This window comes from Pan paniscus, chromosome 20 (assembly GCF_029289425.2).
Source record: "Pan paniscus chromosome 20, NHGRI_mPanPan1-v2.0_pri, whole genome shotgun sequence".
NCBI classification, from domain to species: domain Eukaryota; kingdom Metazoa; phylum Chordata; class Mammalia; order Primates; family Hominidae; genus Pan; species Pan paniscus.
In genome coordinates, this window is record NC_073269.2 from 18,694,138 (window position 1) to 18,709,280 (window position 15,143).

At 53.4% G+C, this 15,143-nt stretch overlaps 2 protein-coding genes across 3 annotated transcripts; both read left to right on the forward strand.

The window, feature by feature from the left end:
• The first annotated feature begins 363 nt into the window (after positions 1-363).
• MRI1 (methylthioribose-1-phosphate isomerase 1) lies at positions 364-9,113 on the forward strand. 2 transcript variants are annotated; one of them, XM_034944814.3, is made up of 6 exons: positions 364-592; positions 767-1,005; positions 4,160-4,248; positions 4,362-4,538; positions 4,625-4,849; positions 6,945-9,113. In XM_034944814.3, exons 1-6 carry the CDS (start codon positions 461-463, stop codon positions 7,103-7,105), a joined length of 1,023 nt encoding a protein of 340 aa, XP_034800705.2. In that variant the 5' UTR covers positions 364-460; the 3' UTR covers positions 7,106-9,113. The 2 variants fall into 2 exon arrangements, with proteins under 2 accessions (XP_034800705.2, XP_034800704.2); XM_034944813.3 differs by lacking the exon at positions 4,160-4,248 and adding an exon at positions 1,798-1,973 and having other exon boundaries at positions 368-592.
• A 146-nt stretch (positions 9,114-9,259) lies between these two features.
• Positions 9,260-13,298, forward strand: C20H19orf53 (chromosome 20 C19orf53 homolog). The gene is made up of 3 exons (XM_003814846.7): positions 9,260-9,405; positions 9,483-9,538; positions 12,888-13,298. Exons 1-3 carry the CDS (start codon positions 9,309-9,311, stop codon positions 13,032-13,034), a joined length of 300 nt encoding a protein of 99 aa, XP_003814894.1. The 5' UTR covers positions 9,260-9,308; the 3' UTR covers positions 13,035-13,298.
• The last annotated feature ends 1,845 nt before the right edge of the window (positions 13,299-15,143 follow it).

Sequence of the window (15,143 nt, forward strand, 5' to 3'; positions counted from 1 at the left end):
TTACTTTTGAATGAAACCGAGCAGAAAATGGCCCAGAAACAGCCGTGCATCCATCAAGGGGCACACGACCCCCCACTACCTCCCCCTCAACCTTGGAGAAGGAAGATCATTTAACAAATTCTTTGGTTTGAACACTTGATGTTACCTTGCCACTGGGGATACATCCCTAACTCTAGACAGCAGGTTGCTAAACACAGGGCCTGGTATCCACTAGGCGTCCCATAAATGCTGCCACTTTTGTGGTTCCGAGAAGGCGGCTCACTCCGTCCGGGCTTGGCAGGAGTCGTGGAGTGGGTTCGGCCACGTGGACTCCGCGTCCCGGGAACCCGTGGAATCGGGTTGGATGCGCATGTGCGTGTCTCTTTTTCCGGGGGAGGCTCCGCCCACGGCCCCGCCCCCCTCCCAAGTGCGCGCGGACCCCTAGCTACCTCTGAGTTGCGCTGGGCTTGGCTGCTGCACCATGACCCTGGAGGCGATCCGCTACTCGCGGGGCTCCTTGCAGATCCTAGACCAGCTGCTGCTGCCCCAGCAGAGCCGCTACGAGGCGGTGGGCTCGGTGCACCAGGCCTGGGAGGCCATCCGCGCCATGAAGGTGCAGCGGGGCGGCGGGGCGGCGGGGCGGCGGGGCGGCGGGGCGGCGGGGCGGCGGGGCGGCGGGGCGGCGGGGCGGCGGGGCGGCGGGGCGGCGGGGCGGCGGGGCGGCCGGGCTGGAGGTGGGAGTGCGCCCGCGCCTGCAGCTTCCGACGCCCAAATCCCTGCCCCGCAGGTGCGGGGCGCCCCGGCCATAGCCCTGGTGGGCTGTCTCAGCCTCGCCGTGGAGCTGCAGGCGGGCGCCGGGGGACCGGGACTCGCCGCGCTCGTGGCCTTCGTGCGCGACAAGCTGAGCTTCCTCGTCACCGCCCGGCCCACCGCTGTCAACATGGCCCGCGCCGCCCGCGACCTGGCTGATGTTGCAGCCCGGGAGGCCGAACGGGAGGGCGCTACGGAAGAGGCGGTCCGGGAGAGGTACGGGGATCTGGTACCAGGCACGGCGCTGAGCAGGAATTATATTGACTCTTTTTAAGTACAGTGACCCACTATACAGATGGGGAAACCGATGCACGGCGACCTTAAGCCCCTTGTCCAGGGCCCCACAGATGGGGCCCAGAGTCTAGCCTGGGCAGCCTGGCCCTGAAACCTAACTCCTTAATCGTGCCTCCCCTGAATACATGCAGCCCCTTATCCGCCCTTGGAGGCCCTTTTTGGTGTCTCCGTGTTCTCTTGGTTTCTGCTTTTGAGGAACTTTTTTTCCTGTCCTGGTCCCCTTCCTGCCATCTTTTCCCCCCCACTTCCTTTCTGCTCCAGCCCTCCCTGCAATGTCACTTTACCCCACCAAGCTCGAGCCTGCCTTACAGCCTTTGCACGTGCCATTGGTGCGGGCCAGGTATCCATAGCGCCCTCCTCCACCATCCTATATGATCCAGCTCACCCGCTGCTCTCTGTTGCCTAATTCTGCCGGCTTTTCCTTCATTTTATTATGTCTTCATCAGCTGGCTCACTCACCCCAGTGTCAACTCCACAGGAGCAGAGATTTTTGTCTTGTTTACTGCTGGGTCACACCGGAACTGCTTGGTAAACATGTCTTTGCATGAATGAACGGAGTGACACTTCGGTGGCCCTGGCCGAAGGGTCCAGGCCCCACAGCAATGAGAGGCTTTGAGCAGGAGGGCTCCAGGACAGCAGCGTTAGGCAGAGAGGAGGCGTTGGCCTGGGCCCCGGGGCCTGGTGGCTGGTGCTGAAAACTCCTTGTCACCCCAGAGTGATCTGCTGCACCGAGGACATGCTGGAGAAAGACCTCAGAGACAACCGAAGCATTGGGGACCTAGGAGCCCGCCACCTCCTGGAGCGGGCGGCCCCCAGCGGTGGCAAGGTGACTGTGCTGACCCACTGTAACACTGGTGCTCTGGCCACCGCTGGCTATGGTACAGCCCTAGGTGAGAGGGCCTCCAGGGGGTAGGGGAGGGCCTTCTAGGACCTTTTTTGGATACAAGAGAAAGAACCCCAAACCCAAACCACTTTATCCACAAAAAAAATGGGAAGGTATTAGTTCTAGTATGGAAACACTTATACGGTTGGCTTCAGGTATGGCTAGATCAAGGGGCTCAACCAGTAGCATCAGGACCTATCTATCTCTGTACTTCAGCTCTGCCCTCCTTCATCTTCAGGTTCCATGGGCTGGCAGGGGGCTGTTAGGGTCCAAATCATGAGGAAAAGAGCCTCCTGTTCTAGAAAAGTCTCCTTGTATCTCAGGGCACCTGCCCATCCCAGAGCAGTCATTCGACGGGCTCCGCCTGAGCCATATGCCTAGAGCCAGGGCAGGACGTGGACTCCAGGAGGAACTGAGGAGAAGGGAGTGAGCAGAGAAAGATTAGGTAGCTGTGACCAGGAGACAGGGGGAGTGGGCTGTAGGGGGCCAAGGCAGCAGATTCCACTTGACCCTAAATTCACCAGGAAATTTCCCTACCTGCCTGAGTCCCACCTTCATCCCTGGGAACTGAGGCCTTGATGGAAAGACCTCTGCCTTTGATTCATTCACTCACCCAGCATTTAGTAAGCACCTGCTGTGGCTCAGACACTGCCATTTGCTGGGGACGCAGCAGTGAACAAAACAGACAAAATCTCTGCTCTCAGGGGTCCCAGGGAAGCAGAAGGAATAGTCAACAGGCAAAATAAATACAGTCATCCTTCAATATCCGTGGGGGACTGGTTCCAGGACCTCCTACAGATACCAAAATCCATGGATGCTCGAGTCTCTGATATAAAAATGCCATCATATTTGCATGACCTATGCACATCCATATATATATATATATAAAATATTTTTTTTTTGAGACAGAGTCTTGCTCTGTCGCCCAGGCTGGTGCAGTGGCATGATCTCAGCTCACTACAACCTCTGCTTCCCAGGTTCAAGAGATTCTCATGCCTCAGCCTCCTGAGTGTCTGGGATTATAGGCGTGAGCCACTACGCCCAGCTAATTTTTATATTTTTAGTAGGGATGGGGTTTCACGACGTTGGCCAGGCTGGTCTCGAACTTCTGACCTTAGGTGGTCTGCCAGCCTCGGCCTCCCAAAGTGCTGGGATTACAGACGTAAGCCACAGTGCCCAGCCCACCCCTATATTTTAAATCGTGTCTAGATTGCATATCATAGCTAGTCCCATGTAAATACTATGTAAATTGTTGTTACTGGCTAGGTGTAGTGGCGGTGCAGGCCTGTAATCAGGAGGCTGGGGTGGGAGGATTGCTTGAACTCAGAAGTTCTAGACCAGCCTTTGCAACACAGCAAGACCCTGTCTCTATTTTTAAGCCTGTAATGCCAGCACTTCGGGAGGCCAAGGCGGGCGGATCGCTTGAGCTCAGGGGTTCAAAACCAGCCTGGGCTTGATGGCAAAACCCCATCTCTACAAAAAATACTAAAATTAGCTGGGTGTAGTGGTATGCACCTGTGGTCCCAGCTATTCGGGAGGGGGCTGAGATGGGAGGATTGCTTTTTATTTATTTATTTATTTATTTTGGAGACAGAGTCTTGCTCTGTCACCCAGGCTGGAGTGCCATGGCACGACCTTGGCTCACTGCAACCTCTGCCTCCTGGGTTCCAGCGATTCTTTTCAAGTATTTTCTTTCTTTCCTTTTTTTTTTTTTTTTTTTTGAGACAGAGTCTTGCACTGTTGCCCAGGCTGGAGTGCAGTGGCGCAGTCTCAGCTCACTGCAAGCTCCGCCTCCCAGGTTCATGCCATTCTCCTGCCTCTGCCTCTCGAGTAGCTGGTACTACAGGTGCCCGCCACCACGCCCGGCTAATTTTTTGAACTTTTAGTAGAGATGGGGTTTCACTGTGTTAGCCAGGAGGGTCTCGATCTCCTGACCTCGTGATCAGCCTGCCTCGGCCTCCCAAAGTGCTGGGATTACAGGCGTGAGCCACCATGCCCAGCCCAAATATTTTCAATCCACATGGTTGAGTCCATGGATGGAGAACCCATAGAAAAGGGGGGCTGCCTGTACACATGAGGTGTTAGAAGGTGATAAATGCTAAGGACAGAGAACAGGAAACTGAAAGTGTGGGGATTGCTATGCAAAACTGATATATCAGGGAAGGCTTCACCGAGAAGGTGTCCTTTAAACAGATGTGAAACGGAGCTATGCGAGCATTGGGAAGAGCATACCAGGCAGAGGGAACTGCCACTGCGAGGGCCCCTGGGTGGGACTGTGCTTGGTAAGCCTTTGGCAATCCACGCCCAGACTAGGAGCCTGCACCCCTAACCAATGGACCACCCTGTCTGTTTGCCCCTCCCCGGGGCCTTCTCCTGGTGGGTGGGGCCCCCGCAGGTGTGATCCGCTCACTGCACAGCCTGGGCCGCCTGGAGCATGCCTTCTGCACGGAGACCCGGCCCTACAACCAGGGAGCCCGGCTGACGGCCTTTGAGCTGGTCTATGAGCAGATCCCTGCCACCCTTATCGCCGACAGCATGGTGGCTGCTGCCATGGCCCATAGGGGCGTGTCAGGTAAGCAGACGGTAAGCCCTGGGGGCGGGGCTCTGGAGCATGGGACCAGGTAATGACTCCCAACTTCTCACACGCCCCCTCCCCAGCTGTGGTCGTGGGAGCTGACCGCGTGGTTGCCAACGGCGACACAGCCAACAAGGTGGGCACCTACCAGCTGGCCATTGTCGCCAAGCACCATGGCATTCCCTTCTACGTGGCTGCCCCCAGCTCTTCATGTGACCTCCGTCTGGAGACCGGCAAGGAGATCATTATTGAAGAGCGACCGGGCCAGGAGCTGACCAATGTTAATGGGGTCCGGATTGCAGCACCCGGTAAGCTGCCCCCTCAGAAAGGGGACACCCCAGCTCCTGGGCACTTCATGGAGGCAGGTGATATGCAGGTCCTTGTCATCCTTCTGGAACATACACAGCTCCTACAAGCCACTTTTTCTTTTTTCTGTTTTTTGAGATGGAGTCTTGCTCTGTCCCTCAGGCTAGAGTGCAGTGGCACGATCTGGGCTCCCTGCAACCTCCACCTCCCGGGCTCAAGCAATTCTCCTGCCTCAGCCTCCCAAGTAGCTGGGGCTATAGGTGGGTGCCACCACGCCTGGCTAATTTTTGTATTTTTAGTAGAGATGAGGTTTCAACATGTTGACCAGGCTATTTATTAACTACTGACCTCAAGCAATCAGCCTGCCTCTGCCTCCCAAAGTGCTAGGATTACAGGTGTGAGCCACAGCACGCCTGGCCCAAGCCACTTCTTCTAACAGGTGCATCCTGGAGGTCAGATCCAATGTCGGAATTTACAACTAACCGGTTATATGAATGATCTTGAGCAACTGTCTTGCTATTCTCCACTTAGGTTTTCTTAAGAGGAAATAAGAATATCTGGCTGGCCACGTGTTTGTAAAGAAAAACCAAGACGGCCAGGCGAGGTGGCTCACACCTGTAATCCCAGCACTTTGGGAGGCCGAGGCGGGCAGATCACAAGGTCAGGAGTTCGAGACCAGCCTGGTCAACATAGTGAAACCCCGTCTCTACTAAAAATACAAAAATTAGCCGGACATGGTGGCACCCGCCTGTAGTCCCAGCTACTCAGGAGGCTGAGGGAGGAGAATCACTTGAACCTGAGAGGCGGAGGTTGTGGTGAGCTGAGATTACACCATTGCACTCCAGCCTGGGCAACAGAGTGAGATTCTGTCTCAAAAAAAAAAAAAAGAAAAGAAAAAGCAAGATATTTCTACACTTATTTTTATTTGTTTATTTTCATAGAGATAGGGTCTCGCTATGTTCCCCAGGCTGGTCTCAAACTCCTGGCCTCAAGCGATCCTCCTGCCTCAGCCTCCCAAAGCACTGAGATTACAGGCGTGAGCTCCCATGCCTAGCTGCAAGACTTTTCTTAGCTGCCTATACTTCCTGGCTGTGCAACCGTTAGCAAGTTCCCTAAATTCTCTAATTCCCTAAGATCCTCACTGGTCCTATCTGTAAAATGGGCTATGGCTAGAACCTGCTGCATAAACCCAAGGGCGGTCAGTGAATTAACCCACAGGACATTTAGATCAATGACTGGCCCTTTAAATAGTTCATGCACTCGGATGCCGTGGCTCACGGCTATAATCCCAACACTTTGGGAGGCGGAGGTGGGCGGATCACTTGAGGTCAGGCGTCCAGACCAGCCTAGCCAACAGAGTGAAACCACGTCTCTACTAAAAAAATATAAAAATTAGCCAGGCGTGGTGGCACATGCCTGTAGTCCCATCTACTTGGGAAGCTGAGGCATGAGAATTGCTTGAACCTAGGACGCAGAGGTTGCAGTAAGTTGAGACTGCACCACTGCACTCCAGTCTGGGCGACAGAGCGAAACGCCATCTCAAAAATAAAAAAAAAGGCCGAGCGCTGTGGCTCACGCCTGTAATCCCAGCACTTTGGGAAGCCGAGGCGGACGGATCACCTGAGGTCGGGAGTTTGAGACCAGCCTGACCAACATGGAAAAACCTCGTCTCTACTAAAAATACTGGCCGGGCATGGTGGTGCATGCCTGTAATCCCAGCTACTCGGGAGGCTGAGGCAGGAGAATTGCTTGAAACCTGGGAGGTGGAGGTTGCAGTGAACCAAGATCACGCCATTGCACTCCAGCCTGGGCAACAAGAGCAAAACTACATCTCACAAAAAATAAAAAAATAAGTGGCATAGATGTGTATAGGACTTTGAATTCTTCTTGGGGAGTGACATTGTAGGGGCAGTGGCGAGTCTAAACTTACTATTGAGTACAATGTCCATGCCTGCATGTACTTTTGGGGTGAGAATCCTCAGGTTCTCAAGGACTCCCCAATTCCAAGAACCACTGTGGTAGAAACAGATGACCACAACCTGAGAACTTTCACAGAAGCAAATTCTTGCCTTTTTGCCTCCCCTCTCTCCCCTGCAGGGATTGGAGTTTGGAATCCTGCCTTCGATGTCACCCCCCACGACCTCATCACTGGTGGCATCATCACAGAACTGGGGGTCTTTGCCCCTGAGGAGCTCTGGACAGCCCTAACCACCACCATCTCTTCCAGGGATGGAACCCTAGATGGACCCCAGATGTAACCAGCTCAGCTCTCCCTAGCCTGCCTCTCTAGGTTTTTTAATACATTTCTTGAATGGCTACCCAAAAGCTGACCTTCCTGCCCCTGACCACACTTGTTCCTAGTGCAGGGAGCTCAGACAGGGCCTTCCATCTAGAGCCCAGCATCTAGAGCCAGGCTGCCCAGATTCAAATCCTGACTCCGCCACTTTTTCCACTGTATGATCTTGGGCAAGTCACTTCACCTCTCTGTGCCTTGGTTTCCTCATTTATAAAATGTGGATAACAGGCTGGGCGCAGTGGCTCACACCTGTAATCCCAGCACTTTGGGAGGCCGAGGCAGGTGGATCACAAGATCAGGAGATTGAGACCATCCTGGCTAACATGGTGAAACCCCATCTCTACTAAAAATACAAAAAATTAGCCGGGCGTGGTGGCGGGCACCTGCAGTCCCAGCTACTTGGGAGGCTGAGGCAGGAGAATGGCGTGAAACTGGGAGGCAGAGCTTGCAGTGAGCCGAGATAGCGCCACTGCATTCCAGCCTGGGCAACAGAGCGAGACTCTGTCTCAAAAATAAATATAATTAATTAATTATTTAATTAAAAAAATAAAAAATAAATGTGGATAATACTAGTACCTCCCTCTTAAGGTCAGGGCTGGAGCTAGGGTGACATCTCCAGGGCAGAATTTTAAGAGGACACCAAAAAAGCTCAGCAACCAAGATAAAAAATATTTTAAAGCAATATTTTGTTTTGGGTTTTTTTTTTTTTTGAGATCGAGTATCACTCGTTACCCAGGCTGGAATGTAGAGGCGAGATCTCAGCTCATTGAAACCTGTGCCTCCCCGGTTCAAGCGATTCTCCTGCCACAGCCTCCTGAGTAGCTGGGATTACAGGCATGCGCCACCATGCCCAGCTAATTTTTCTATTTTTAGTAGAGACATGATTTCACCATGTTGGCCAGGCTGGTCTCGAACTCCTGACTCAAATGATCCCCCTGCCTCAGCCTCCCAAAGTGCTGGGACTACAGGCATGAGCCACTGTGCCTGACCTTATAGCAGTATTTTTTAAAAATCAAAATTAATGCAAAAATCCATGATGAGGCCAGGCTTGGTGGCTCATGCCTGTAATTCCAGCACTTTGGGAGGATCCCTTGAGCCCAGGTGTTTGAGACCAGTTTGGGTAACATAGGAAGAGCTTGTCTCTACAAACAAAAATTTAAAAACAATGAGCTGGGCATGGGACTCACACCTCTAGCCCCAGCTACTCAGGCTGAAGTGGGAGGATGGCTTGAGCCCAGGAGTTCAAGGATGCAGTGTGCTTTGATTGCACTACTGCACTTCACCCTAAGCAACAGAGTGAGACCCCATCTCTTTAAAAAAAAAAAAAAAAAATCCATGATGAACAAAACAAAACAAGTATTTTTTTGAGACAGGGTCTCGCTCTGTCGCCCAGGCTGGAGTACAGTGGTGCCATCTCAGCTCACTGCAACCTCCGCCTTCTGGGTTCAAGCGACTCTCCTGCCTCAGCCTCCCGAGTAGCTGGGATTACAGGAGCCTGGCACTATGCCTGGCTAATTTTTTTATTTTTATTAGAGACACCATGTTAGTCGTGGCTGGTCTCGAACTCCTGACCTCGGGTGATCCGCGCCCCGCGGCCTCCCAAAGTGCTGGGATTACAAGCGTGAGCCACCGTGCCTGGCCTAAATAAAATTTTGAAGAGGCTAGAACCCCGCACTTGTGCCTTGAGCTTACTGACAACACCCTGGTTCCACTAAAACTTTATTTACAAAATTATGCTGCCGGTCTGCAGGATGTAGTTTAACAATTTGATTATTTTGGATATTAAAATATTTTTTAAGTCTTGAAAATATTGTTTACGATTACCAAAGTTTTTGAACCTTCTTAAATTCTGTACCAGAGGTGAGTGCCGCACCCTAACCTAGTCTGAGTTTTTATGTGTAAAGATCATAAAACGTTGTAAGTTTTCTAAAACACATAAGCTCTCAATAAACGTTAGCTTATCATTGTCACCGTTTTGTTCGTAATGTTTGAAAACTCCAGCTGTGATCCACTACACTACCCTTGTGGGATGCTGTCTCTTTAACTCTGTGCCACGTTGTATCCCGTGAGTTCTTGCGTTTTTCCGCCCCTCTGTATCCCATGGTTCCTTGTGCCTTCCGGCTACGACTGCTCACAGTCCCGCCTCTTCCGCTGCGTGCCGGACCATGGCGCAGGGGCAGCGCAAGTTTCAGGCGCACAAACCCGCAAAGAGTAAGACGGCAGCGGCAGCCTCTGAAAAGAATCGGGGCCCAAGAAAAGGCGGTAAGGAGCGGCCCGGGGACTTGGGGGCGAGGTAGACCCCCGGCTTCCCGGCCTCACGTGAGCACATCTTTCCCCAGGTCGTGTTATCGCTCCCAAGAAGGCGCGCGTCGTGCAGCAGCAAAAGCTCAAGAAGGTGTGCGGGGGCGAGAGATGGAGCCCGGAGGGCGGCGAGTAGCGAGGGGTGGAACCCGGAGGACGGCGAGGGGGGATGGGTGGAGCCCGGGGGTCGGTGAGGGGAGAGGGTGGATCCTGGGGACGAGCTAGGAGCGAGGGGATAGAGCCAGGGGCCGCGTTAGGAGCGAAGGATGGAGCCCGGGGCGCAGAGAAGGGTAAGAGGTGGAAGCTGGCGAGGGATAGGGGCTGGGGGGCGTGCTAGGGACGAGAGATGAAATCTGGAGGCCGGCGAGGGAAGGAGCACAGGGATCGGCAAAGGGCAAGGGATGAGGCCTGGAGGACTCCCAGCTCTGTGGGCCTCCCTTTTCTTCCTTGTGCAAGGGGTGCAGGAACACCACTTACCACTTCAAAAGGGCCTCGTAGAAGCAAGACCTGCGGCCCAAAAAGGGTTCCAATAACGTCAGCCTCTTGTTGTTACTGTTTTCTTTAACTGAACTCAGGAAGACAGCGAGGTGACATGGGAAGGGAATTGAAAGCCCAGCTTTGTAAACCTAGAACAGCAGAGGGCTCAAAGAAGTGTGAGGTGCGTTGGTTATCGTCATTTTTTTTGAGTCAGGGTCTCACTGTTGCCCAGGCTGGAGTGCAGTGGCCCCATTATAGCTCACTGCAGCCTCAGCCTCCTGGACTTAGGCAATCTTTCCGTCTCAGCCTCCCGAGTAGGTAGAATTGCAGGTGCTCGCCAATACGCGGCTAATTTTATTTTATTTTTTTGTATTTTTGGTAGAGACAGGTTTCACTATGCTGCTCGGGCTGGTCTTGAACTCCTGGCCTCAAGGCATCCTCCCGCCTCTGCCTCCCAAAATGCTGGGATTACAGGCGTGAGCCACCCTATGGTTTTTAAGTGCAACATTTATATGTAGATGGGTAAGGTTGAGCTTGTAAAGAAGTTGGAAGGAGATTTAAAACTGGTTTTGGTGGGAGTCAAACCTGGGTTTGAATTGTACTCCACAGTAAACAGCCCTGTGATCTTGAGCAAATTGTTTCGTCACCCCAGAGTGTCGGTTTTCTCAGAACTGGGTACCCACTGGCCGGCTTACCTCCGTGGAGTGGGGAATCTCATGGTCACCTTGCACTCAACATGTCCAAAACCAAATTCCTGATCCTCCCTTCCCATTCTGCCCTCCTCCCCCTGTGATCACTTCCTTCCAGATGCCATAGGTCATCCTTGAATCCCTCCTTTCTCTCACATCCCGGTCTCATCCCATTTGTTTTGTTTTGTTTTTTTGAGATGGAGTCTCGCTCTGTCGCCCAGGCTGGAGCGCAGTGGAGTGATCTTGGCTTAGGTGCAACCTCTGCCTCCTGGGTTCAAGCGATTTTCCTCCCTCAGCCTCCCGAGTAACTGGGATTACAGGCCTGCACCACCACACCGGGCTAATTTTTTTTTTTTTTTTTTGTAATTTTAGTAGAGATGGGGTTTCACTATGTTGGCCAGGCTGGTCTCGAACTCCTGACCTCATGATCTACCCGCCTCGGCCTCCCAAAGTGCTGGGATTACAGGCATGAGCCACTGTGCTCGCCCCTATTTTGCCCTTAGAATCAATCCAGAATCCACCCGCCTCCCACCTCCTTGGCCCCTACCTGGTCCCACCCACATCATTTCCCACCGGGACCAGTGCAGCCACCTTCTCCCTTGTCTCCTGGATCCCACCTGGTCCTCTCACAGAAGCCAGAGGGTGCCCATGAGCACCTGAGTCGGTTCCCTCCCTCCTTGGCTCAGAATCCTCCATGGCTTCCACCTCACCCAGGAAAAAGGTCCAGTCCTCACTCAGCCACAAGGCCCTGCAGAATCTGCCCTCGTCTCCTTCCACCCTCTCCTCTGCTAACTCCCTCTAGCCTTACTGGCCCCTGACCCCTCCTTCCCGGAGCCCTTCCTGGGCTCCTTGTCCCACCTGAGAACTTTTGCACTGGCTGTTTCCTCTGCCTGGATTCATCTCCCAATAATACACACTGCTCCCTTCTTCCAACTCTCTTCAAAGAGGCCTGCCTTGATGGTGACCTGTACCCATCCCTCCTCACTCCTGTTTCCTCTTTGCCATAGCAGCGCTTACCATCCTTTAACAGTGTAACATATTACGCTACTGACGCTTATATTGTCCCGGTACATGCACTGAATTCCAGCTCCATGACCCCTGCATCCAGGCACCTGGTTAGCTGTCCCGATGCTGGTGATCGTGGTCATTGGAACTGTTTTTGTTTTTTGTTTTTTGTTTTTGTTTTTGTTTTGAGATAGAGTTTCGTTCTTGTTGCCCAGGCTGGAGTGCAGTGGTGCAGTCTGGGCTCACTGCAACCTCTGCCTCCTGGGTTCAAGCAATTCTCCTGCCTCAGCCTCTTGAGTAGCTGGGATTACAGGCGCCCGCCACCACACCTGGCTACCTTTTGTGTTTTTAGTAGAGATTGGGTTTCACCATGTTGGCCAGCCTGGTCTAGAGCTCCTGACCTCAGATGATATGCCTGCCTTGGCCTCCCAAGGTGCTGGGATTACAGCCACTGCACCCAGCCGGAACTTTTTTTTTTCTTTCTTTGAGATGGTCTCACGCTGTCCCCCAGGCTGCAGTGTAGTGGAACGATCATAGCTCACTGCAGCCTGGACCTCCTGGGCTCGACCACCCAAACAGCTGGGACGAGAGGCACGCACCAGCACACCGTGCTAATTCTTTCTTTTAGTACAGATGCAGTCTTGCTGTGTTGCCCAGGCTGGTCTCGAGTTCCTGGGCTCAAGTGATCTTCCTGCCTCGGCCTCGCAAAGTACTGGGATCACAGGCTTGAGCCACCACACCCAGTCCATCGGAACTCAGAATGGCAGGGCAGGGGCAGTCTGGGAAAGGCGACTGAGCCACCAGTTTGGGGTTCACACTGCTGGTTTTGCCCCACGCTTGTGCCTTACTTGCCAGCTCCCTTGCCCACCCCTCAGATCTTCAGCTTGCTGTCTGCAAAGCAGAGATGACCTGGGGCAGAGGAGGCTGCCCTTCTAGAGGCTGGGACCAGAGGCTGTGGGCACGCCGGATCCCATGCAGTTTAGGGACCTGGGCAACCAGTGCCTCCTGGCTGCAGCAGACTGTTTCCCCATCCATAAAATGGGCATGAGCAGAGGTTTAGAAGCCAAGGTGCAGAAGTGAGGATTTTTGTGGGTGTGGAGGCCCCGGAGAGTGCAGGACTTAAACCCCAGCCACCAGACCCACAGTCAGGTGCGGTTCGAGGGGATAGTTGCTGATCTAGCCCCCTGCGAGCTCTAGCCAGGAAGAGGGTGACTGATCAGGCCCTCTCTCAGCCCCAGGTCACAATCTGACTGCCCCGTGCTTCTCCCTCAGAACCTAGAAGTTGGAATCCGGAAGAAGATCGAACATGACGTGGTGATGAAAGCCAGCAGCAGCCTGCCCAAGAAGCTGGCACTGCTGAAGGCCCCGGCCAAGAAGAAAGGGGCAGCTGCCGCCACCTCCTCCAAGACACCTTCCTGAGGACGCTGGCCCCAGTGCAGGCCAACACCCCACCCCCTACCTCCATATGGGACCTTGCAAGTCATCCCACAGGCTGCACTGTCAGGAAGAGGACCCTGTCCCCCAGCACTGGGCTTCACCTAGAACTTCAGTGGGGGCCAAGGGTGCTGAGAACCCAGCAATGACCAGGAAGATACAGTCACTAACTTCATCTGTCCCCGTGCCCCTTCCCAGGTCCTGCCTCCACGGGTTTAACCCAGAACAATAAACCTGGCTTTGACATCCCTCTTGCAGTCCTGTGTTCGGGTGAGCAGGCCAGGTGAGCCCACAAGTCTCCAAGAGTGACGTGGCCTGGCGTGCTCCACCCCACCCCACCGCCTTTAGCAACCACGTGCCCAGGGGACAGCTGGGCTTCTACACCTCTGGCCCTGAGCCTGAGAGCCGGGAAAGAGTCTTTTCTCCATTTAACCCCGGGTGACTCACTCCCTCCTGGCCAGTCCTCACCCCTGGGGACACAACCAGAGTCAAGCTGGACATCAGTAGGTCAGATGCCACCTCACAGGACCAAGGTGCCGATTAAACCGGAATACATTGAGAAACCACGTGGTACTACCTGGTTAAAGTGTGCCAACTGTAAGGTAGTCAGGACAGCCAGTGGTAGCACTACCTATGAGCCAGGCCACACTGTCGCCCAGGCTGGAGTGCAGTGGCACAATCATAGCTCACTTCAGCCTCCATCTCCCAGGCTCAAGCGATCCTCCCACCTCAGCCTCCCAAGTAGTTGGAACTACAGGCATGCACCACCATGCCCAGCTGATTTATTGCTTTTTGTAGATATGGGGTCTTGCTAAGTTGCCCAGGCTGGTCTCAACTTCATGGCCTCCAGCAGTCCTCCTGCCTTGGCCTCCCAGAGTGCTAGGATTACAGGTGTGATCCATCGTGCCCCACAAGTTCTAATGCGTTATACATGTCATCTAGCAGGATGCCCTGTTCAGGTCCTGCATAATGTTCCAGAGTGGAATTGATCCTGTAGTTGGCAGAGTCCTGATCTGTGCTCTCAGCTGACCCTCTGGCTACCTGTCACTGTCAAGACCAGAATTCACTTCTGCCCATCCTGGAGTTCCTCCACCTCCAAATTGTTTGAGTCTGTTGTGCCACACAGTACCTATGGAATATTCTGGGATCTCTGGCCTGATAACCTTCCTTTTCTCCCTTCGCTGGATCCAGGTCAAGGTGACAGCACAGGGAAAAGTTGGGCTGTAGTCTGGGTGATACTGAACTGCTGTCTTTGGGGAGTGGTACCTGTGCATACAGTCAGCTTCTACCCTGAGACAGGGTGGGGTGACTGGTTCCCTAGTGGCTTATCCACTCCTGGCCACCTCACCTACCAAGGAGACAGAGGTGCTGGGTCACCAGCAGCTACCCCCAAACCCCATCTCAAGTGTGTTTTCTGGGTTCCACACAGTGACAGTCAAGATTTTGCCTTTTTTTTTTTTTTTTTTTCAGACAGAGTCTTGCTCTGGAGTGCAGTGGCATAATCGTGGCTCACTGTTACCTCTGTGTCCCAGGCTCAAGCGATCCTCACACCTCAGCCTCCCAAGTAGCTGGGATTATAGGCATGTGCCACCACACCCAAATAATTTTTGTATTTTTAGTAGACACGGGGTTTCACCATGTTGACCAGGCTGGTCTCGAACTCCTGACCTCAAGTGATCCACCCACCTCAGCCTCCCAAAATGCTGGGATTACAGGCTATAAAGAGGGGAAAAACAGTTCAGTGGTTCTTCAGTAAGTTCATTGTGGAGCTACCGTATGACCCAGCAATTCCGCTCCTAGGTATATTCCCGGAAGAATGGAAGACATGTTCACTTGTAGATTTGCATATCCATGTAAATAGCAGCACTGCTCACAATAGCTAAAAGGTGGACACAGGCCAGGCGCAGTGGCTCATGCCTGTAATCCCAGCACTTTGAGAGGCTGAGGCAGGCCGATCACGAGGTCAGGAGTTCAAGACCTGCCTGACCAACAGGGTGAAACCCCGTCTCTATTAAAAACACAAAAATTAGGCCAGGTGCGGTGGCTCACACCTGTCATCCCAGCACTTTGGGAGGCCGAAGTGGGTGGATCATG

Coding starts and splice junctions, on each gene's coding strand:
- MRI1 (XM_034944813.3), top strand. CDS start 461: ATGACCCTGGAGGCGATCCGCTACTCGCGGGGCTCCTTGCAGATCCTA. Junction 4,539..4,624: donor GGCCCATAGGGGCGTGTCAG/GTAAGCAGACGG, acceptor CCCCCTCCCCAG/CTGTGGTCGTGGGAGCTGAC. Junction 4,850..6,944: donor GGTCCGGATTGCAGCACCCG/GTAAGCTGCCCC, acceptor TCTCCCCTGCAG/GGATTGGAGTTTGGAATCCT.
- C20H19orf53 (XM_003814846.7), top strand. CDS start 9,309: ATGGCGCAGGGGCAGCGCAAGTTTCAGGCGCACAAACCCGCAAAGAGT. Junction 9,406..9,482: donor TCGGGGCCCAAGAAAAGGCG/GTAAGGAGCGGC, acceptor ATCTTTCCCCAG/GTCGTGTTATCGCTCCCAAG. Junction 9,539..12,887: donor AGCAGCAAAAGCTCAAGAAG/GTGTGCGGGGGC, acceptor CTTCTCCCTCAG/AACCTAGAAGTTGGAATCCG.